This window comes from Salmo trutta, chromosome 4 (assembly GCF_901001165.1).
Source record: "Salmo trutta chromosome 4, fSalTru1.1, whole genome shotgun sequence".
NCBI classification, from domain to species: Eukaryota; Metazoa; Chordata; class Actinopteri; order Salmoniformes; family Salmonidae; genus Salmo; species Salmo trutta.
The window spans coordinates 48186148-48210543 of record NC_042960.1 but is presented as its reverse complement, the minus strand read 5'-3'; the positions used below and the strand labels follow the sequence as shown (position 1 = coordinate 48210543).

At 40.6% G+C, this 24396-nt stretch overlaps 1 protein-coding gene across 3 annotated transcripts in view; it reads right to left on the bottom strand.

The window, feature by feature from the left end:
- Positions 1 to 1213: 1213 nt before the first annotated feature.
- The window catches only part of LOC115192491 (oxysterol-binding protein-related protein 9), a 41552-nt gene continuing 18369 nt past the window's right edge, over positions 1214 to 24396 (bottom strand). The window contains exons 1-21 of one of the 3 annotated variants that reach the window (XM_029751066.1): positions 22253 to 22497; positions 15661 to 15756; positions 15474 to 15518; positions 14658 to 14687; positions 14509 to 14559; positions 13789 to 13827; positions 12141 to 12231; positions 11488 to 11592; positions 10657 to 10816; positions 10301 to 10413; positions 9948 to 10063; positions 9783 to 9868; positions 9454 to 9631; positions 8907 to 8991; positions 8698 to 8808; positions 8440 to 8503; positions 7835 to 7975; positions 7611 to 7689; positions 7292 to 7383; positions 6937 to 7072; positions 1214 to 3278 (exon numbers count right to left, since the gene is read on the bottom strand). In XM_029751066.1, the coding sequence (XP_029606926.1) occupies positions 3204 to 3278; positions 6937 to 7072; positions 7292 to 7383; positions 7611 to 7689; positions 7835 to 7975; positions 8440 to 8503; positions 8698 to 8808; positions 8907 to 8991; positions 9454 to 9631; positions 9783 to 9868; positions 9948 to 10063; positions 10301 to 10413; positions 10657 to 10816; positions 11488 to 11592; positions 12141 to 12231; positions 13789 to 13827; positions 14509 to 14559; positions 14658 to 14687; positions 15474 to 15518; positions 15661 to 15756; positions 22253 to 22276 (1917 nt within the window). In that variant the 5' untranslated portion in view covers positions 22277 to 22497 and the 3' untranslated portion in view covers positions 1214 to 3203. Of the gene's footprint in view, positions 3279 to 6936; positions 7073 to 7291; positions 7384 to 7610; positions 7690 to 7834; positions 7976 to 8439; positions 8504 to 8697; positions 8809 to 8906; positions 8992 to 9453; positions 9632 to 9782; positions 9869 to 9947; positions 10064 to 10300; positions 10414 to 10656; positions 10817 to 11487; positions 11593 to 12140; positions 12232 to 13788; positions 13828 to 14508; positions 14560 to 14657; positions 14688 to 15473; positions 15519 to 15660; positions 15757 to 22252; positions 22498 to 24396 lie in introns of those variants that run through there. The other 2 variants (XM_029751064.1, XM_029751065.1) reach the window with 2 other exon arrangements.

Genomic DNA, 24396 nt, shown 5'->3' with positions numbered 1-24396 from the left:
CGGCGTTGCTATTTCTCTCTATTCTCATTGGCTACTGGGTCGTACCAATGAAGCATGGGTTGCACAAAAAACGATAACATTTTAGTGTAAAACCCAGTAAAAATTTGGTAAATTAAAGCAGAACCAGAGAACACTTGAGAAGTTTAGCCAACATTTATTTTCTGACAAAAAATACACACACTCTGCTGCATTTTAATCTGATCAAGACCAAACCACGTCCACAAATTGCGATGGATACAAGCAAATACTATTTATTAATATGCTCTATAAATAATGTGCTCTATAAAGTGGCTATGATACACCTGCATGTTTTTCCACGCCTGGGTGCATTTCAATAGTAGAGTGGATTCCTCCGTATTTCCTCCACCTGCACTGATGTGAAAGCATCTGGTCTTTTTCCTGCAGTCTGAACAGCCAAAAAGCAATCGGATATTTCAAGCCACATTTCAAACCACCTTCGTAGGTGATACAAATCTGATTCCTGTGACTTGTGTCTGAATGGTCAAATCTGATTTATTTGCCTGCAAGTGGTTTTTGGACTATTATTTGGCATATCTTTTTGCTTGCTAGCTACTCTGTTGACAGTTTGACAATAGCATGTGGTAGCTTAATTGTTTACAAACAAATCAGTGAATGTGCTATAAAGCTAAACAGCTACCAAGCTAGCTAGTCGACTGTTGTGGCTAGACAAAAATTAAGTTGGATCTTCTTATCCATTGAGGCTTTAAAAAAAGTGTTCTTACACTATGATTTTGTACATTCAAGGCAACTGGGAAATATCCATGGCAGGCATTGTCACCTCAGCTTGCTACATAACTTCTGAGTGATAGGAAGCACGAGCACCACCAGCAATCAGCCTACACCATTGTGCAAACACCTGTCGTTGACAACTAGCGTAGCTATGTCAGCAAATGACTGCTGTCTGAACACGCACCAATCCAATTTGGTCACTTATAACTTGCTGTTTGGACAGTCTGTAGTACAAAACTGATTTGAGCATTAAGGCCTGCAGTGTGAACAAGGCTTTAGTCGCAGAACAGCTAATTTCATATCACTTATAATCTGAATAGATACTCAAATACTATAAATGAGTATAATTTACTTTCAATCATATCAGATATAATAATGCAGTTTGAGTTTCATTACTATAATGTATACTTATACTGCTTCAGCCACAAGCTTTTTCAATGAAGGATGTCAAACAACACAGCGATAAACTCATGGAGATTTAATATTATGCATCAATAAACATGAAAATCTAATACAATCAATGGTTATGATTCAAAGGAAATAAAAAATACATTTTGTTCCGATTGCACTTTTGAAGCGATACTGAAATGTATGGCAAGGCCTTGATTCAATATTAATTTACAAAGACATAACATGAAGAAAAAAAATGGCTTGAGTTTGTAACCTCTGTAAATTCTATTATACTAGAAGATACAGTATTTAACTACTTTAGAGATAAAAGGATGGTACTCCACCTTAACAAGTTCACTTAACCGAAATGTAGAGTTTTTCACCACAGGCAATCATTGCGTGCGTGTATTCAGCAGGAATGTGCTCTATCGCTACAAAATGGTTTTGGTCACAATTCCTTTCCAATAACCAAAATGTCAATTCATGTACTGTATTACCTGGCCTTGCTTACTGATAAAACGTCTTCTGAGGGGAAAATGAATAGATCTGTCTTTAGCTGACAATATTTCACATAATGGGTTCGCTGAAGAATATCCACAGTCATATCATTCATATGCTCAAGTGAAAGATCGAGATTTTCTTTTAGGTACTTATCCAAACATCTGCTTATTTAGTTTAAAATTATGTGGCAATGAATGGGGAATGAACCTTTCAATTCAAGGCAGAAACAAGACAATTATTCTCTGATATTTAACACCACCACTGGACATAATCTAACCTGGTATTACATTTTGTACCCTCAACCAAATTTAGCACTCAATAAAACCTACTCTCATTAAAGCGCTACTCTCATTTGATGCGTTGTTGCAAACAGGATGCATGTTTTGGAATATTTTATCATGTTACCCAATCATCTGAAAAACAAATCAAAAGACATACATTTGTTCATAAATGCCACAAGGGAAAATAATAAACATGGTGACAAGTCCTCTTCCTCGACTCCACCTTTGTCTATCTTGCAAATGCAGACTTCTTGGGTCCCTCTTCTGGTCATCTTGAGCAGATAAACATACACTAGTCCAGGGGTGTCAAACATCCGGCCTGCGTGGGAGTCCAATCCGGCCCATAGGTGTTAGCATTGGGGGGGGGAAACAACCTCAATATACTTTAAAATTACAATAATAAAATCTAAACTGTTGAAATGATAAATGGACCTACATTCACAGTTCTTTGACTGTGTCCAGCTCGCTAATAAATCACCAAAATGAAAGCCAGACCAGTCAGGAAGCATCGGAAATTCAAAACAAAATGACGGTGAGGAAATAACACATTTTCAATGCGGCCCTCTGGACCTCGTTGAAGACAGAATGCGGCCCCCGGGGCAAAATGAGTTTGACACCCCTGCACTAGATGGAGTTAGTACATGGGGAGAGAATGTCAAAGAACTTGAGAGGGCACGAATGTAGAAAGGAAAAGGAATGATTCCTGATGTATTGCCATATAGTTTCATATCCTCAAATATTTACTACTGCCAGAAAGAAAGAGAAATAAAATAAAAAAAGAGAATATATATTCATCATAAGTATCTATATATAAACAGCTGTAGCTAGTTGTTGGCAAGCCAAGTTGTCCCCCTTGTGATTCCACCATAAGGCCGTCTAACTCCTGGAAGTACACCATTCAGTCCTCAGTCACCAGCTTCCCTGAGATACAGAACGCTGTTTTTCGGGGTTTGTTCGATCAAAACACCCGCCCCCTCGAGGAAAAGAACAGACCCTTGAGGGATCCTCCTGCCAGACTTGTTTGTGTAGCCAAAGGGCATTGGTACTGTTTTTTCATGCTTTTTTTAGTCGTTCAGGGGATGGAGAGGTGGAGGATGTGGGGTTGGCAAAACAACGGTTATTATTTTTTACGTTGTAGATGTTTCTTCTTGATTTCATTAAATTTTTACTTTGAAAATGCAAAGCTGTGATCATGTTCAATCATCAGTCATTCCAAGGCTTGGATAAGAAGTGGTTTGCAAAAGAGTTCTTATTAAGACTCCAAGATCTGCATCTTTGGCCTCAGTGCCTCTGTGATCCAGTTCTTTTCAGTAGAGGCTCATCGTAGACCCAGCACTCCCCATCCTCATGGAACAACTACAGGGAGGAAACATGGAGACAATCAGTGGGGACTACAATACTGCTTATAAAAATCCAAAAGTCACAGCGCCTTCAGAAAGTACTCACACCCCTTGACGTTTCCACATTTTGTTGGGTTACAGCCTGAATTTAAAATGGATTTAATTGTGTTTTTTTTTATTTTTATTATCACTGGCCTACACACAATACCGCATAATGTCAAAGTGGAATGATGTTTTTCCAAATTAATTACACATGAATAGCTGAAATGTCTTGAGTCAATAAGTATTCAACCCCTTTGTTATGGCAAGCCTAAATAAGTTCAGGAGTAAAAATGTGAGTTGCATGGGCTCACTGTGTGTGCAATAACAATTTTTAAATGACTTCCTCCTCTCTGTACCCCACACATACAGATACTTGTAAGGTCCCTCAGTCGAGCAGTGAATTTCAAACACAGATTCAACCACAAAGACCAGGGAGGTTTTCAATGCCACGCAAAGAAGGGCACCTACCTATTGGTAGATGGGTAAAAAAAAACAGACATTAAATATCCCTTTGAGCATGGTGAAGTTATTAATTACACTTTGGATGGTGTATCAATACACCCAGGCACTACAAAGATACAGGCGTCCTCCCTAACTTAGTTGCCGTAGAGGAAGAAAACCGCTCAGGGATTTAGTTTAACCTCTCTAGGGTAGGGGGCAGTATTTTCACGGCCGGATGAAAAACGTACCCAAATTAAACGGCCTACTACTCGGGCCCAGGAACTAGAAAACACTCTGAAGTTTCTAAAACTGTTTGAATGATGTCTGTGAGTATAACAGAACTCATATGGCAGGCAAAAACCTGAGAAAAATCTAACCAGGAAGTGAGAATTCTGGTGCTTGTAGTCCTTTCAAGTCATTGCCTATCGAACACAGTGACTTAGGGTTCATTTTGCACTTCCTAAGGCTTCCACTAGATGTCAACAGTCTTTAGAAAGTTGTTTGAGGCGTCTATGATGAACAGAGAGCGAACAAGAAGGTGGGGAAGTTGGTGACCCAGGGAAGGACATCAGTTCATTGGCGCGCATTCACATGAGAGGTAGCTGTGTTCCAAAATGTTTTTCAAGACAATGGAATCGTCCGGTTGGAATATTATTGAAGTTCTAAGTGATAAAGGCCCTAAAGATTGATGCTATACAACGTTTGACATGTTTGAACAAACGTAAATATAACTTTTTTTACTTTTCGTCGTGACATTTTCCGCGCACTTCCTACACTTGGAGTAGCTTACTGAACGCGCTAACAACAAGGAGCTATTTGGGCATAAATTATGGACTTTATCGAACAAAGCAACATTTATTGTGGACCTGGGATGCCTGGAAGTGCCTTCTGATGAAGATCAAAGGTAAGTGAATATTTCTAATGCTATTTATGATTTTAGATGACTCCAAAATGGCGGGTATCTGTATGGCCTAGTGTATTTTTCTGAGCGCAGTACTCAGATTATTGCAGTGTGCTTTCCTCGTGAAGCTTTTTTGAAATCTGTCACAGCGTTTGCATAAAGGAGATGTTCATCTATAATTATTTGAATAACAGTTTAATATTTTATCAACGTTTATGGTGAGTATTTTTGTAAATTGTTGTGCTGATTCACCGGCAGTGTTGGAGGCAAAATATTTTCTGAACATTAAGCGCCAATGTAAAAATGGGGTTTATGGATATAAATATGAACTTTATCGAACAAAAAATGCATGTATTGTGTAACATGATGTCGTAGGAGTGTCATCTGATGAAGATTGTCAAAGGTTAGTGCATCATTTTAGCTGGTTTTCTGGTTTTTGTGACGCCTGTCCTTGCTAGGAAAATGGCTGTGTGCTTTTTCTTGTGTTGGAACTGTCCTAACATAATCTAACTTTATGCTTTCGCCATAAAGCCTTTTTGAAATCGGACAATGTGGTTACATCAAGGAGACGTGTACCTTTAAAATGGTGTAAAATAGTCGTATGTTTGATAACTTTGAATTATGACATTTTGTGGTTTTGAATTTGGCGCTCTGATTTTTCACTGGCTGTTGAATAGTGTGAAACATGGGTGCCCAAGAGAGGTTAATGGCTGTGATAGGAGAAAACTGAGGATGGATCAACAACACCTTTGGCTGCCTTTCCTTCCAGTTCTCTGCTGACAGTGACAAGAACGAATTGCAAAAATCGCTGAAGCTGGAGAATTAAATTTCTCTCACTAATTTTAAACATCAGCTATCTGAGCAGCTAACCGATCTCTGCAGCTGTACATAGTCCATCTGTAAATAGCCCACCCAATCTACCTACCTCATCCCCATATTGTTATTTACTTTGCTGCTCTTTTGCACACCAGTATCACTACTTACACACCATCATCTGCTCATCTATCACTGCAGTGTTAATCTGCTAAATTGTAATTACTTTGCTACTATGGCCTATTTATTGCCATACCTCCTCATGCCATTTGCACACACTGTATATAGACTTTTTACATTTTGTATTGTGTTATTGACTGTACGCTTGTTTATTCCATGTGTAACTCTGTGTTGTTTCTGTCGCACTGCTTTGCTTTATCTTGGCCAGGTCGCAGCTGTAAATGAGAACTTGTTCTCAACTAGCTTACCTGGTTAAATAAAGGTGAAATAAAAATTGTAGTTACTCCACAATACTAACCTAATTGACAGAGTGAAAAGAACGAAGCCTCTATAGAATAAAAAAAATATTCCAAAACATGCATCCTGTTTGCAAAAACGCATTAAAATAATCCTATAAAAAAATGTGGCAAAGTAATAAACTTTTGTGTTATGTTTGGGGCAAATCCAATACAACACATTAGTACCACTCTCCATATTTTCAAGCATAGTGGCTGCATTATGTTATGGGTATGCTTGTAATCTTTAAGGACTGTGGAGCTTTTCAGGGTAAAAAAAAAAATGGAATGGAGCTAAGCACATGCAGAATCCTAGAGGAAAACCTGGTTCAGTCTGCTTTCCACCAGACACTGGGAGATAAATTCACCTTTCAGCAGGACAATAACCTAAAACACAAGGCCAAATCTACACTGGAGTTGCTTACCAAGAGGACAGTGAATGTTCCTGAGTGATCAAGTTACAGTTTTGACTAAAATCTACTTGAAAATCTATTGCAAGACATGAAAATGGTTGTATAGCAATGATCAACAACCAATTTGACAGAGCTTGAAGAATATTTAAAAGAGTAATATGGGCAAATGTTGCACAATCCAGGTGCGGAAGCTCTTAAAAATGTTCCCAGAAAGATTCACAGCTGTAATCGCTGCCAAAGGTGATTCTAACATGTATTGACTCAGGGGGTTGAATACTTAACTACATCAAGACATTAGAATCTCTTCTACTTTGACAGAGTATTTTGTGTAGATCGTTGACAAATTACAATTATATACATTTTAATGCCACTTTTTAACACAACAAAATGTGGAGAAAGTCAAGGGGTGTGAATACATTTTGAAGGCACATATTTGTAATTAACACAACTATTTTTACAAGCAAGCGAGCCACCCTATGAGTCATATACTTTCCATCAAAATAAATACAATCATCATGACCGTGAACTATTAACCTTGATATTGACTGGCTGGCCGTTAATATTGCTTTCAGGGCTCTGAAGATGTGTGATAAGAACAGGCACACTCACCCTAGTTTCCCACTGCATTTCATTCTCCTTCCTCTCCCTGGCCTCGCCCCTTTGCTTCTCCTCCAGCCTGTGCTTGGCTTCCGTTGCTGCATCGATGTCTCTCGACTTCAGGCTGACCGTCACATCCTTCCAAAGGCTGAGGGTCAAACACAAACAGTGACTTGAGGTTCCGGACCAAACTAAATAAATATATTGCTAAATCTGATCATTTTGTGCCTGGCTGGATTGATAGTCATATTAAACTGGATGCCATGACAGGAGCTACTACCCCCAAGTCCACAGAAAGGCGACTGGACAGAACACAAAACAGCCACTTATTACTGCCCATAATAAAACGAAGAGAGAGACTTCTCACCTGCGGGACTCGTACTCCAGCTGGTCCTCCAACTTCCTCACCTTCTTCTTGATACAGCCCATTTTCTTTGTGTCAATGAACAAGGAGTTTTCCTGGATTCAAATTCAAGAGATAAAAAGTTTGGGTTGAAAGTGTATTAAATTGTAACACTTTCTATATTGTTTTTTTATGTACAAGGTCAACCTTCAGTGAGAATATGTTGAGGTCAGGGATTAAAAACATGGAACATAGTCATGTCCTTAAAACAACAATCCTTTCCTGAATCACCTATTAACACATTGATATCCAGCAGAGATCCATTTTTTTTAACTGAACTCACCCCAGATGCCCACTTAGCGTACATCACTCCATTCCACTCTCCTTCAATGGAGCAGAATGATTTCTTGTCATTGGGAGGACTGCAAACAAACACATTTGTAATATTTAACTAAATAACTAACATCACAACCAATTTTTTTTAAATATATATACTGCTGTGAGCACAGTTAAAGCAAGAACAGGCTAACACTACGTGGATGATTACAAATAACAAAATCCCCTTACAAGATCTCAGCAGTGATCCTGTGCTTCTTGCCACCGTAGAAGGGCTTAGTGTGAAACATGATGCTGGCACTGTAGCCCGTTTTGGAGCAGTTGATGTTACACTCTCCACCCAACTCCACCCATGGGACAGTCAGGATCGACCTGAAGAGAGAAGGAGCACCCCACTACTTGTCAGGTCAGGGAATCCAGATAGCAACTTATACCCATTTATACACACTCACTTTAGATATACAGTAAATTGTGTGTGCTGTAATTCTGTTTTATTGTGAATTGAAATGGATATTTTATTTCCAGTACCACAAACTTGAGACACTGTGATAGTGTGTGTTATTTAAGAAATAAGGCCCGAGGAGGTGTGGTATGTGGCCAATATACCACGGCTAAAGGCTGTTCTTATTCACAACGCAACGCAGAGTGCCTGGACACCACAAACGCCCGAGGTGCCTTATTGCTGTTATAAACTGGTTACCAACGTAATTAGAGCAGTAAAAATACATGTTTTGTCATACCCGTGGTATACAGTCTGATATACCATGGCTGTCAGCCAATCAGCATTCAGGGCTCGAACTACCCAGTTTATAATTACTCTTCAAGCATGACCCTACCTGCCATATCCATTGGGAAAGGTGAGTATGTAGTGCTCATCATGTTCCAGACAGGACACACATCCTGGAGGAGAGATGGGGAAGCACACACTTCAGAATACACAAAACACAAACGTTTTTGTACGTGTGTGGTATTTTATTGTATCTTATTAGGAGAAATGTTTTGGACTATGTGAGCTAAAGAAGTGTTCCCATGTATAGTAGTTGGTAAATATTTGATGTTAACAGAAAGCCTAAGTGCTTGAAGCAATGTCTTACCCTGGCCAATATTGTGCACTCCAATTGACATTCCTAAGAACTTTGACTTGGTCCAAATGTGGGCGTTGAACTGAATCTTTTTTCTGAGACACTCTGCGTAGAATGCAGAAACTACAAGGAAGAGGAAAAGCAACAGTACAGTTAACATGTATGGCTCTGGTACTCTGACAACTGGGTCAAATATTGAAGGGGGGGGGACGACGACTCACTGGGGGGGTGATGAGAGACCTGCTCTGCTACAAAAGACACACTGTTGGCTGAAGACCATGGCACCGGACCCTCTGACGATGACTCCTGAGGAGTGGGAGGAGGGGTCGGGGGTAAACATGAATTTATTAGTAAAGGCTTGATGAAACAATTCAAAACACTTGCCTCAGTATCACAAAACATAACATTGATTATAAACTGGGTGGTTCGAGCCCTGAATGCTGATTGGCTGGCAGCCGTGGTATATCAGACCGTATACCACGGTATGATAAAACATTTATTTGTACTATTCTAATTACATTGGTAACCAGTTTATAATAGCAATAAGGCACCTCGGGGGCTTGTGGTATATGGCCAATATACCACGGCTAAGGGCTGTATCCAGGAACTCCGCTGCACCATGCCTAAGAACAGCCCTTAGCAGTGGTATATTGGCCATATACCACACCCACTCCTCATGCCTTATTGCTTAATTAAAGTATTACTAAAAACCAGCATATAAATCAAATGAATATAAGTTGTCAGTCTTTACTGTGGTACAACACTCACCATTGCGGTGGGCTCCTCGCTCTCTGAAGGCAGGTCCCAGTGGCAGAAGAAGACCTCTCCCAGGATGGGGTTGTAAGGTTTCTTGGCCACTGAGCTTTTCCTCCCCGCATGGAAGGCTGACATGTACCACTTCACCACCTGCACCATGCGCTCTTTGGGCTCCAGCTGATCTGCGATACTGGGGATGAAAACATCAGCCGTCACACCACTGGATGGAAAAGTTGTGGCACCACCTGAACACATCTGTGCAGAATGCCCTCAATGGAAATGGGGGGGATTCTGAAAAGCAATGTTGTTGTTATTTTGGGGGACTGTTTGAAGTGGTGTACCTGACAAACAAATCCGGATGTGCAAAGAAGTCAGCGTACATCTCCAGCAAAGACCTCCTCTCCAAGATAAATGTGGGCAGGACCACCTGAGAGAGAGAAAAGAAAAGAAAACAGTCAGCAAGAGAGAGACGACGAGAGACGGGCGGACAGACGGAAAGCTTTTACCTTGGTGAGGTCCATGCCCAGCCGCACCTGGGACAGCAGGTGCATGATGACACTCTTGTGCTCCTCCACAGACTCCCCATGATCCTCCGCCTCGTCATCATGGCTGTCAAATTGATCTGACCAGAGCAGACGGTAGGCAGTTTAAAAACACCTACAGTAGGCCAAACACCACTGATACAGGACATCCTGATGTCCTCTTTTCTGTTACTAAATAAAACATCCACCAAAATAGGACAGGAACAGAATGTGTGATGTTGTTCCATAAAAATAGCTTCTTGTTTGGGGTAGACACGTGCGTGGATAAGTAGGGCAATGTGCATGTGTGGATTTGTGTGTGTTCATGTGTGAATCACCTGCATCAGTGGTGCCGTTAGACATGGAGGAGTTGAGGGACTCGTTAGTGTCTGGTCGTTTCAGCACTGTTCCGTCATCGCTGTGAGGCAAGGCAGCAGGAGGCCGAGAGGAACTGACAGAGAAGAGGATGGAGGGAGAGATGAAAAGAAAGAACTGATTACCTGACAGGAAATAAATAAACGGCACAGGATATAAACACACCTCCAGCAAAACACAATCAGCTTATATGATAATGAGGTATAGAGCGAGTATGTGATGAGGTGGACAACCTCCCTCCCCTCCCCATCCTTGGTCCCTGTAAACACCAGTAACTGTGGTATGAATGGATTATGATAAAGACAGTATACACACTCACTCTAGAAGGTGCTTGGGAGATGTGCTGTTCTGGTAGAACTCGTCAGCGTCGTAGAACTCGTCTTCGCTGCTGGAGTAGGAGAAGTCAGGGACAGAGTGGGAGGGGATGGTCATGTGACTGGGAGAGGCACCACTGCTGCTGGGGTCCGAGGGGCCACTCCCTGAAATAAACAGACAGAGAGACGTGAGTTTATTTACTCTTGTACATAAACAATTATAACTGCTTTAAACTCAACAATACAGAGACTGTCGGGTCTTTCTTGTCAGTGATCACCCTTTGTCTGCTCACATCGTTCCCACAATCCCATGAGGAGTTTGTTCCTTGCATAATCTCCCCTGCAGTGCAATGTGTTTACCCATGCTTCTTCCTTAGTGCACAGCACAGGATTTATTTGGCAACATCAGCAGGATTGGAAACAGGCAAGACCCTCCAAAATAACCCATTTTAGAAAATGTTTGTAAATGAAAAAATGACAGTGAAAATGTCATAATGTATGTGTATTCCGATGAGTTTCACAAATGTACATAAAATCAATGCAGTTATATTTGTGTGGTGATTGTGACCAAGGATTAAAGTGTTAAAAAAAATAGGTTGGTTAACTCTGATCACTGGTTGCGGTGAAAAAAGTAACGTTTCCTATTCTTCTAATGCATTTTACCGCAAAAAGTGGGTAAACTGTTGGGGGGGGGGGAAACTGGGTTTACCGTTCAATACACCTGTGACATGATAATCAAGTCCCTAAATGCAAGTGCTCGGTACATAACAATGTTTGTCCGGTACCGCTGCTAGCAGTGTTGATGACCTGACCACTAAAGTGAGGTGACCTCTGACCTGTGCTGTTGGGGGTCGGAGTCTGCAGACTGCCCATCACCGTGACAACAGCCCCCACCGGTAGAGTGGAGGGCCGCTGTTCTCCTTTACACATCTGAGAGCCATCTACAGAAAGAAAGACGACGAGAGAAAAAGGAGAACGCTCTGGCTTTAGAACAACACTGCTTTATGATGCAACAGATACAATGTCATTACAGACCTATGTGGGAGAACGCTTTTCAAATCACACAAAAACCACAAAGCAGTCAGACTAATATAAACCTGTGACTGTGAGAATGATAATGTCACCAGACTGCCAACATGGGGTCTAGATTTGGAATCGGATTTTTGTGTCCAATTTCGATTGCTCTACACTGGGAAAAGTTCATGGCCAAGTAGACATGATGAGTCATAGAGATTCAAGCACACCAGGTGGCACTGTAGAGGTGGTTTCAGGAAATAAACATTCATCAGGTACAGAAATCTGAAAGTATTCAATCCAAGGCTATCCTATGTCCATGAAATAAAAAATTTTGTTAAAAAAATAAATTAAAAACACCCCATGTCAGCAATATCAGTATGTGGACTCAAAAGGGGTATTATTATTCTGATGGACAAATCTTTCTGATAGGACTGTAGATGAGATTGTGTTTCTGGTTCTCTGTATACTGTACCTGTGGGGAGGGTGGTCTGTGTTGGCATGGCTAAATTGACTAAAGAAGCGTCCAGAGGCGGAAATATCCCATCCACTGGGTTGATGGTGCTCTGTACAGGGCGAGACAAAACGGTGCCAGTCTTAAAACATAAAAGATACATTTGCAACTCACATCACTCCAGAACGCAATCTGTAGTAATACTTAATGCAACAACACAGAGCAGACTATCATGACAAAATAAAATACACACTGCTAATGACTGGAAAGATCAATTACCTTTCACTCTGCTTCCGGGAAATATTGGTTAATTAAGTTCTACCTAATCAATATCTACCTACTTATAGCACAACACTTACTGTAACCTAATACTATCCAGCATAGTTGCAGCCCTGCAAAATCGGACAAAACACATTCCAGTTAACTACAGAATGTGATGGCATAACGTGTCCCCTATTGAAATGATCCTGTGAAGTGAAAACCACATGCTCAAGCTACATTTCTCTATGGCCGATATCTCTGTAACGTACGTACACACACTATACCAAGTGCACTGCTGCCATAGCTTTATGGGTCAGTGATACATTTGACCCTGTGTGACTCTGTCAACAGCAACAACTAGAGGAGAGGCCAGAATTCATCAAGACCACCACAATCTCAGAACACAACAGTGTGGTGGGAGCAGCATGCTGAGGGATGACAGACAGCGTGAAGAAGAGAGTGGTCTGATGCTCAGTGTGGGCACCGAGCAGAATGGAAGATGTCACACTACTCTACTGAGCAGACAGAAGTACCACTTCAATGAAGGATCTTTAGAGGAGTCAGGAAAGTGGAAATATGAAACTAGCCAAGAAAAATGAAGGCATGCAGTGAATTAAAGTAAGTCCTCTCTGCCCTTTTGATCTGGGGTCAGAGTGAGATTTGGGAGCGGATTTCTTCTGGAAAGTAAGGCAGTCACTCCTAATTATAGCCAATTACAGAAGTGTTGCCGCTCCATCGTGGTGGAACCAAATCAAATCAAACTTTGTGGCCAAATCAAACCAGTGTGGCCTCGCTAGCTAGAGATTAAATCAACAGCGAAGGAAGCCTCTAGTGCAGGTAGAGGGAAAGGGTTAGAGCTATAGAGTGCTTAAGCCATGGTTAGAAGAGGGTCTACACATGTAACGCTAATGGCCAGAGAGACTACTCTCACAAGACGAGCCTGGCGGGCTGATCCTATGGGATTCTGACTTAAAAACATCTATGGGAAGAGAGTAAGGCCAGTAAACAGCCTTTGATGGGTTGACATCTATTAGTCCTTGATGGTTCAATAGGCATGCACAGTAAGGAGAAATCGATGGCGAGTTGGGGGGAGGGTATAAGCGCACTCACACACTCGTAAACACGCACGTCATAAAATAAGCAGAATGATGTTGTGTCTAAAATGAGGGGTAAAGAGAAAAGTACCCAACTATTATCAGCAACAGAAAAGCTAAGGACATTCAGCTGGAAAAGGGGAGTGGCAAAGGAAAGAGCAATATACCAGATAAAGCCATTTATTAAATGGCATGCATTGTTCCAGATCTGATTTGTCTTCTTTTCTATAGTTCAGAGTGAATTAAGTGGAAAAGAAGAATAGAGGTTTGGTTGATCTAGATTTTTCTTATGGACAGAGAACGTCAAAACTTACTATCAGTCCGTTTGCGTGTTGCTGTTCGTTACTTTGATCCTTAAAATTTTGAAAAGAAAACGTTACTTAGGATGGCTCAATTGTTTGTATGTAATGATGATATGAGCCTATTAAGAGCTTCTCTTTCAAAAACCAGTTAAGTCATTTAGAAAGTCAGAGCATTGTTTATGCCAAGATAACAAGAAAAGCATTATGAGCTCAAGGATGATCGAGTGTGAGAGGATCACCTCTCCAAAATCTCAAAATGGAACCTAATGGAATGTAGCAAACTGCCCACAATAAACTACAACCCAGGCTGTAGTCAAGTGGAAAACTACTGGCATGGCTAAAACAAGCAGTGCACCGTGATGTTCTCACAACAATGACATGACAGTAATGCAATGAGAGCCCCAACACCAGGGGTGGGCAACATACGGCTTGCCGGTTGGTTGCCCATTTGATCTGACCCGCGGGTTTTAGATTTATTTCATTTGGGTTAAATAAAAAAAAACACTCCAGGCCACTCTTGAACATCTAAAACTAGATAGAAAGTATGTTGAAATTATAAAGGATCTATACGTTCTCAAATAACTGACCTTTTCTTGGCTCGCTTTTGACGAACAAATCAGTTAGAAAACAATCTCTGCAGCCTTCCGCTAAATTTTGAAATCCTGATGTGGCCCTCGAGCCAAAAATATTGCCTACCCCTGCCCAACAGTCAAAGGAATTAACCCTTTTTACCTTGGCAATCTGCAGCAATACAATACAGTGCTTGATGGACTCTACCATACTCTGAAAAGAGAAACAGCACAGACAATAAAACACCACACTCAACCTCCAACAGGAGATGATTCTGAAAATAAGGACATTTAAAATGGGGTTTTACTTACACATGTGGTTTCCTTCAAATGTTCAATTTTCTAAGAAAGGGGAGAAACACGTTTACAAATGGCTGTTTCACTTCAGACATTGTTTCAACACCTGACGAGACTTGGAAATCATGACTGAAAGTTAGGTAAATCATGGATTGAGAAAGATCGGCACAGTGAAACCAACACGGAAACAGTTTTGTTCAAACTCTTCCACAACCATGGAATTAGACCGGACGAGCAATGATGACATTCCATCTATAGCTGGGTTCTACGTTCATCACTACATAATAGGTCATTGTCCTCACCATTTTAAATAAGCTACAGAGTTTAAATGTTACAAACTGACCAAAAACCAAACTCAGGATCTCAATAAGGAAGTGAATCACAGCTAAGGAATTTACAACCTGTTTGCTCACCATTTATTAACTCATTACTCCCACATTTGTAAATGTTAGTAAGCTAGTTATTCACACATGTATTTTATATACATTTTCTTGAACATCCTCAGTTGTGTGCTTATTCTTTTACCAGGTACTGCATGAATGGCATGCCCATCTTGTGAGAAATTACACTGGTCACTCAAAACATTTATAAAAGTATAAATAGCACACAATTTAGATTAGGAACTGAAAAAAAGATTGCACTAATGATTAGTAAATGGTTGATTAATGTGGGAGTAATGATTCATAAATGGTGAACACAAAATGTATAAATGCCTTATAAATGGTTTATTACAGACCCTTAAAATAAAGTGTTTTAAAATATTATCTTTGAGAGTCATTAATTATCAGGCATCGTTCTGTTGACAAGAGATGAAACAGAAACGTCACTCACTCTGCATGACTCTTCATTGCAATCTTTGATTTTCTCGTCGAAGAGCTGGAAGAGAGTGGAGATGCAATCAATCTGAGCTGAAGAGGATACATGCAAATCAGGAGCCGAATTAAAAAACATTCATCGATGACGCAGTTTTATTAGAGTCACTGTCATACTTAGTCCCCCAAATGTGGAGAAGCCTCACCTTTAACTGATCAATTAGAATCTGGAGGTATGCGTCAGCCTCTGCAAGTTTCTTATCGAAGTCTTGGACACTTGGAACAAATCCTGTCTCTGCCTCCTAAAATAGAAAAAATAATAATAATAAAAATAGTACAACATTCTTAGTCTAACTTCACAGCACAGTATGACAGTTTTCTGCTCCCATCTGGTAACCTATTTTGGACTAAGAATTTTTCTCTGCCATTGCCTATACTCTGAAAGCTTGTAGGCGGATGAAAAAAAAGTACTTAAATTCCCTAGTGGGGCTTTGAAAAAGCAGGTTGTAGCAGCACAAAAACAGCAACAGTTTGGGAGAAGCTTCCAGCATTGTACTGTAAGTGGAGTGATATGAATAGTTCAACTAGCATTGTTTAAAAATACTTTGCCTGCCAGCCTGCCTGCCTACTTAGTTGAACACATTTTATGGCATCAGCATAATTGCATCAAGAAACCCATGGCAAAGGGAATTAAGTTGTAAACATTTTAGAGAAAACACTACACTATCTACATGACTCGGAGTATGTGTATGTGCAGGAGGAGGTTGGGGAGTCTGGCCTAGTGTCAATCACCTTCCAAGCCCTTAGGCTCCCATCATTAACCAGACTGACATAGATCATTTCATTGCATAATATCCAGTAGGTGGTAGTGTATATTTGCTGAACAGATGTGACCAGATGCCCGACTGACCATGCCTGCCTGATCTGCCCTACCAATCAAAAAGGCAGTAACTGCTCATAGTGTGGAACTGAGAAAAATTCCTTAATTTTTATATATATACAGTGGGGGGGGAAAGTATTTGATCCCCTGCTGATTTTGTACATTTGCCCACTGACAAAGAAATTATCTGTCTATAATTTTAATGGTAGGTTTATTTGAACAGAATAACAACAAAAATATCCAGAATAACGCATGTAAAAAATGTTAGAAATTGATTTGCATTTTAATGAGGGAAATAAGTATTTGACCCCTTCTCAATCAGAAAGATTTCTGGCTCCCAGGTGTCTTTTATACAGGTAACGAGCTGAGATTAGGAGCACACTCTTAAAGGGAGTGCTCCTAACCACAGCTTGTTACCTGTATAAAAGACACCTGTCCACAGAAGCAATCAATCAATCAGATTCCAAACTCTCCACCATGGCCAAGACCAAATAGTTCTCCAAGGATGTCAGGGACAAGATTGTAGACCTACACAAGGCTGGAATGGGCTACAAGACCACCGCCAAGCAGCTTGGTGAGAAGGTGACAACATTTGGTGCGATTATTCGCAAATGGAAGAAACACAAAAGAACTGTCAATATCCCTCGGCCTGGGGCTCCATGCAAGATCACACCTCGTGGAGTTGCAATGATCATGAGAACGGTGAGGAATCAGCCCAGAACTACACGGGAGGATCTTGTCAATGATCTCAAGGCAGCTGAGACCATAGTCACCAAGAAAACAATTGGTAACACACTACGCCGTGAAGGACTGAAATCCTGCAGCGCCCACAAGGTCCCCCTGCTCAAAAATACATATACATGCCTGTCTGAAGTTTGCCAATGAACATCTGAATGATTCAGAGTACAACTGGTGAAAGTGTTGTGGTCAGATGAGACCAAAATGGAGCTCTTTGACATCAACTCAACTCGCCGTGTTTGGAGGAGGAAGAATGCTGCCTATGACCCCAAGAACACCATCTCCACCGTCAAACATGGAGGTGGAAACATGTTTTGGGGGTGTTTTCCCTGCTAAGGGGACAGGACAACTTCACCGCATCAAAGGGATGATGGACAGGGCCATGTACCGTCAAATCTTGGGTGAGAACCTCCTTCCCTCAGCCAGGGCATTGAAAATGGGTCGTGGATGGGTATTCCAGCATGACAATGACCCAAAACACACAGCCAAGGCAACAAAGGAGTGGCTCAAAAAGAAGCACATTAAGGTCCTGGAGTGGCCTAGCCAGTCTCCAGACCTTAATCCCATAGAAAATATGTGGAGGGAGCTGAAGGTTCGAGTTGCCAAACATCAGCCTCGAAGCCTTAATGACTTGGAGAGGATCTGCAAAGAGGAGTGGGACAAAATCCCTCCTGAGATGTGTGCAAACCCGGTGGCCAACTACAAGAAACGTCTGACCTCTGTGATTGCCAACAAGGGTTTTGCCACCAAGTACTAAGTCAAGTTTTGCAGAGGGGTCAAATACTTATTTCCCTCATTAAAATGCAAATCATTTTATAACATTTTTGACATGCGTTTGTCTTGATTTTTATTCTGTCTCTCACTGTTCAAATAAACCTACCATTAAAATTATAGACTGATCATTTCTTTGTAAGTGGGCAAACGTACAAAATCAGCAGGGGATCAAATACTTTTTTCCCCCACTGTGTGTGTGTGTGTGTGTGTTTGTTTATGTATATATATTTATTTATTTATTTAAACTAGGCAAGTCAGTTAAGAACATATTCTTATTTACAATGACAGGCTACCGGGGAACAGTGGGTTAGACTTCAGGAAGTGTACAACACCTACCTCTGCAACATCTATCAGAGGTCAGAACATAGAGATTGTAGAGGAATACAAATACCTGGGTGTCCTCTTGGACAATAAGCTTCAGTGGAGTAAAATGTACAGACCTGACCTACAAAAAGAGCCAATAGAGACTGTACTTTCTCAAAAAGCTGGGATCTTTTAATGTAGACTGAACTATACTGACTCTGTTTTACAAATCTTTCATTGAGAGGATTTTAACTTTTTGTATTGTTTGTTGGTTTGGCAATGCCACTGTCAGCCAGAGAAATATGCTGAGAAGGATTATCACCACAGCAAGCAAGGTACTAGGAGTCAAACAGACAGGCCTGGATGAGATCTTTAAGGTCAGGGCCCTCCGCAAGGCTCACAACATCATTTTAGACCCAAGCCACCCCCTGTACCCGGACTTTGAACTAATCCCCTCTGGGCGCAGGTATAGGGCACCCCTCAGCAGGAAAAACAGAACCAGACAATCATTTGTGCCAGGTGTGATATCCCTCCTAAATAGCTCAGGCTAATGTTCCTATCGGCCCAGTAAGGCCAGCAGGCTCTTTATTATTTTTATTTTATTTAATAAAAATAAAAAAATTATTGGTATGTAACTGTTATGGAAGTTGTATTGTCCATTTTGTTTTGTATTCAAATGTCACTTTAAATTTGTACATGACACTGCAACAAAATTTCCCCATGGGGAAAAAATAAAGTCAGTCAGTAACTGCCTTGTTCAGGGGCAGAAGGACAGATTTTTACCTTGTCAGCTCAGTTACTGGCCCAACGCTCTAACCACTAGGCTACCTGCCGCCCCTTATTTACCTTGTTTTCCCAGTAACTTTATGCAGTTACTTTTAACATGACCCTCATTTTCTCCAAAAAACTAAATGCAGGATACTTGTCCATATGATTAAGCATGTAATTAATGTAGCAAAAATGACATTAACTAATTTTCGACCAAATGAGCAGTTACTGCCTTTTTGCTTGGTAGGGCAGTGATGACATTAGGCCTAAATCAACAACAGTCCCTTCTATACCTGGAACACAACAAGGCCAAAATACAGAAATGAAATACGCAGCAACTTCCTCAAAAAGACCTAGAAACTAATTCTTAACCACAACATTTTGACCTTTCAATATTACAATTAAAACATATCCATCACCACTTTGCTCAGTAAATAATATACCCTCTTTCAGTGCTCCTCTGGTTCTAGAGTGTCCTATGGTCCGACAGAGGCCTTTGGACTATGCCTGTTTCTCTACTGAAGCGTATCGTACAGGGATGTGAATAAAAGCCATTAACACACAGCAACCCCAGCGCAAGTTTAAACTGTAAAACCTAGCTAGCTTTATAGAGACCAAAGTCTAGGCCTTTTTTTCTAAACTTCCTTAAGGATAAAAGGTGGTTTGCTATAAATAGATGTAAGTTGCTTATTGTTTGCTGGCCAAAGAGGTGCCTGAGCAAAAAAATAACAAACAAAAAAAAGTGGTCATTTTGCTAAACTTAAGAATAGCTCTGGTGTCTCTCTCTTATTCTTCCTACATCAACGAAATTTGAAGAGGCAGAAAAGATAATGGCGGATAGCAAATCAACTGAATAAAACAAAAAGGAAAAAAAGTAGGTTCTTAATCTGAAATCGACATCAACCCACTTGTGGGGAACTGCATCCTCATGTTTACGTTCACTACAGTCATTGTGCTGGCTTGGTGTGAGGGTAAGATTTCACACATCATGGGTTGATATTCACACCTGTGAGAAGCTGTATGGTTTTAACACCTGCATCCAAAGACACATGAAATAGAACAGGAAACAGCCCCCCCCCCCCCCCCCCCAAGTGATCAAAAAACATTCCAGCCCATATTTCACAGAAAACTTGTACCATACACTATTTATATATCAAACACTTGAGTGGGTCCGTTGTATTTTAGGTTCAATAAAATACTATCAATGACAATGACCTCAATCATAAAGGGACAAAGCCTTTGGCACTACAAACAAACCAGAGAAAAAGAGAATCCCTCTTGCTCATTATTTCTGTTATGTCTACACAAGTTCATATTACCATGATGGAGAGGATCTTTCTGCTTGACGAGAGCATCTTATAAACCCAGAGGACGGTCATGTAGGCTAGAGACTGCAGCTTCGCCATGTTCACTAAATCTGTGGCTAAAAGAGTTTCCTCTAACCAGACAATACCTGCCCACACCCACCAGACACTGGAAACTAGAGTTCGACCGATGAATCGGAATGGCCGATTAATTAGGGCCGATTTCACGTTTTTATACCAATCGGTAATCGGTATTTTTGGCCACCGATTTGCCAATAATTTTTTGTTATTATTATTTTTTTTTACACCTTTATTTAACTAGGCAAGTCAGATTAAGAACACATTCTTATTTTCAATGACGGCCTAGGAACGGGGGTTAACTGCATTGTTCAGGGGGGATTCCGGGATTCGTCTTTGCAACCTTCCGGTTACTAGTCCAATGCTCTAACCACCTGCCTTACATTGCACTCCACGAGGAGCCTGCATTGCAGGCTGACTACCTGTTACGCGAGGGCAGCAAGAAGCCAAGGTAAGTTGCTAGCTAGCATTAAACTTATCTTATAAAATACTATCAATCTTAACATAATCACTAGTTAACTACACATGGTTGATGATATTACTAGTTTATCGAACGTGTCCTGCGTTGCATATATTCGATGCGGTGCCTGTTAATTTCTCATCGAATCACAGCCTACTTCGACAAACGGGTGATGATTTAACAAGCGCATTCGCGAAAGAAAGCACTGTCGTTGCACCAAATGTACCTAACCATAAACATCAATGCCTTTCTTTAAAGGCCGTAATTAATTTGCCAGAATTGTACATAATTATGACATAACATTGAAGGTTGTGAAATGTAACAGGAATATTTAGACTTAGGGATGCCACCCATTAGATAAAATACGGAACGGTTCCGTATTTCACTGAAATAATAAACGTTTCGTTTTCGAAATTATCGTTTCCGGATTGGACCATATTAATGACCAAAGGCTCGTATTTCTGTGTGCTATTATGTTATAATTAAGTCTATGATTTGATAGAGGAGTCTGACTGAATGATGGTAGGCAGCAGCAGGCTCGTAAGCATTCATTCAAACAGCACCTTCATGCGTTTTGCCAGCAGCTCTTCGCAATTCTTCAAGCATTGCGCTGTTTATGACTTCAAGCCTATCAACCCCCGAGATTAGGCTGGTGTAACCCATGTAAAATGGCTAGCTAGTTAGCGGGTGCGCGCTAATAGCGTTTCAAACGTCACTCGCTCTGAGACTTGGGAGTGGTTGTTCCCCTTGCTCTACATGGGTAACGCTGCTTCGAGGGTGGCTGTTGTCGATGTGTTCCTGGTTTGAGGTAGGAGTGAGGAGAGGGACGGAAGCTATACTGTTACACTGGCAATACTAAAGTGCCTATAAGAACATCCAATAGTCAAAGGTATATGAAATACAAATCGTATAGAGAGAAATAGTCCTATAATTCCTATAATAACTACAACCTAAAACTTCTTACCTGGGAATATTGAAGACTCATGTTAAAAGGAACCACCAGCTTTCATATGTTCTGAGCAAGGAACTTAAACGTTAGCTTTCTTACATGGCACATATTGCACTTTTACTTTCTTCTCCAACACTTTGTTTTTGCATTATTTAAACCAAATTGAACATTTCATTATTTATTTGAGGCTAAATTGATTTTATTGCTGTATTATATTAAGTTAAAATAAGTGTTCATTCAGTATTGTTGTAATTGTCATTATTACAATAAATAAAATTAAAAAATTTAAAAAAAAATAAATTTAAAAAAAAAATAAATAAAATATATATATATATTTTTTTAAAATCGGCCGATTAATTGGTATCGGCGTTTTGGTCCTCCAATAAATTGGTATCGGTGTTGAAAAATCATAATTGGTCGACCTCTACTGGAAACCCACCAGACACTGGAAACCCACCCATTTTGCTTTCCACACAGCATGCCCCAGTTAAGGACTGCATCATCGCACAGCAACCAAACGTTTCCCCCCCAGTGTGGTACTCACAGGACGCCGAGCTCGGAGGGACATGCCTCGTCAGACTGCACAGGCCAAAGCTGACCCTAAAGCGCCTCTCTCCTCCGCTACTCAAACACACGGCTGTTCTTGTGCTCTCCACTCTTCCTGACTGCCAGCAGAAACCACACCAAACCTGTCTGGTATGTTCTACATCAGCTGAGCAGCAGCATACACAGGAAAAGTTAATCCAGGATCCTTCTCTCTCTTACAGGAAGTACAGACGTTCTTACAAAAAAAAAGAAAGGCAGCACAAGCCTATGTGACAAGCAACAACAGCTGCCCTGATTGGATAAAGCTGCGGGCAGATGTCTGGCTGAGAGTAAACAGGACTCTGATTGGTTCCAGGTCAAATTATGTCACTATGACTGCATGCTTACACAGTGTCTGCAAGCAGGCAGATACACGCAGTCAGTCAGCAGTGTTTTATCTATTTTTTTTTTTTACACAGGGGGTGGGGAGGGGAGGAGTGGGTTAGAAAAGGAAAGCGGAACAGAACATAAATAAACAACTTGAGGGTAGAATGAAGGGAGGTGAGAGAAAGTATATGTATGAGCCAATCAAAAAGCACAGACTAAATTAATAGCTGGAAATTGGCAGTTCATAGAGCGACTAATACACAGCACTCTCTTTATGGCCTGCTCATCACCAGCCAACAGCCCAACTACACTCCCTGCACACCTAACCACACAGGGACACGCTTTATGGCTGGGAGATATGGCCTAAAAATCCTTTCTCCAAATAAGCTTTGTTGTACAATTAAAGGTCAAATACACTGCATTTAAAACAGTCAGCAATAATCTAATAAATTCAGGATGGCCTATGAAAATGCTTTTTTGTTACAAATGTAACCAGAACCATGCATAATGCACATTCACTAATAATGACCAACTTCTTGTAGCAGGTATTATAGAAAATGAACACAGATCTCATAAACAATCTCTCACGCACAGGCCTATGTGCTAGTGAGTAGCCAGCTAATCTTTATATTTCACGTTTAGCCAACTTGGATATATTTGCTAGCTAACAAGGTAGAACAGTTGAATTGTTACGAACACACCCTTCTGTCCGTCTCCAACTCTTTGAACAGCATGCTGGCCTGTCCACTTAGTTCAGATGATGAAATCAAGTGATCTACCTTATTTCTCAGAATGAGAACGAGTTTCCAATTCCTCACATGGTGTTTTATGCTTACTGTACATTTCTAAAACACAGACTAGACAGCTAATGTAAGTCTTTGGCTAAAATGCTGCTCGCGGTACATGGTAACATAATACCGCATGCGACAAACTGAGCATTCATTTTCCAGAATCAATGAGTACAGTTACATGCACACAATAATATGATTACTGCGAATAGTCAGATTAATATAATAGTTTGATTTAAACGGTTACATGCTTTGCAAGAAGACCGATTTCCTTAATAATCCTGTTACATGGAGACATCTGAAATCTGGCTACCTGATAGGACTGATAAATGCAGAAAATCTAAATAAACGTTATACCACAGCGACCACCGTTATTTTTGTGAAACCTATTTGATTTGGAGTTTGGACATACACTGTTTATATGTGAAAAAGTATTCATATTAGAAATGGTTAAGATTTTCCCGAACTCACTTCACTCGCGCAAAAGAAGGAAGCTCGCGTTGCTTGTGCTAACAAATGTTTACATGTCCTAATAACTCAAGATTGTTCAGAAAACCAGGTGTTTTAATCGGCATTTGATTACTTTGATGATGACGACCTTGGGCTGATTAAGATAATCAGAGTAACTCTGCCTACTGACAATCAGTTTAACATCGAATTATTAGTGTACATGTAAACGTACTCAATGTTCCTTGATATCTCTGTTTTAGTAGTCTGCTCTGCGTGCAATTTGAGGAGTTGAGACAAGGTTAACTTCTTTTCCATTTCAGTAAAATAATGTCTCAATGTGTTTCGGTGTCCATGACTGATTCTATTGGACCAAACCTCATACGCAAAAATAGAGAGTTAAAACTGCTTGTCAGAGAGGAAGATTTGACCTCTCATCTTTGTTGTTGTGAGTGGCAGGTGCTTGGTGTGTGTGTGTGTGTGTGTGTGTGTGTGTGTGTGTGTGTGTGTGTGTGTAAATGGGAAGGTGCACAGTGGCAGT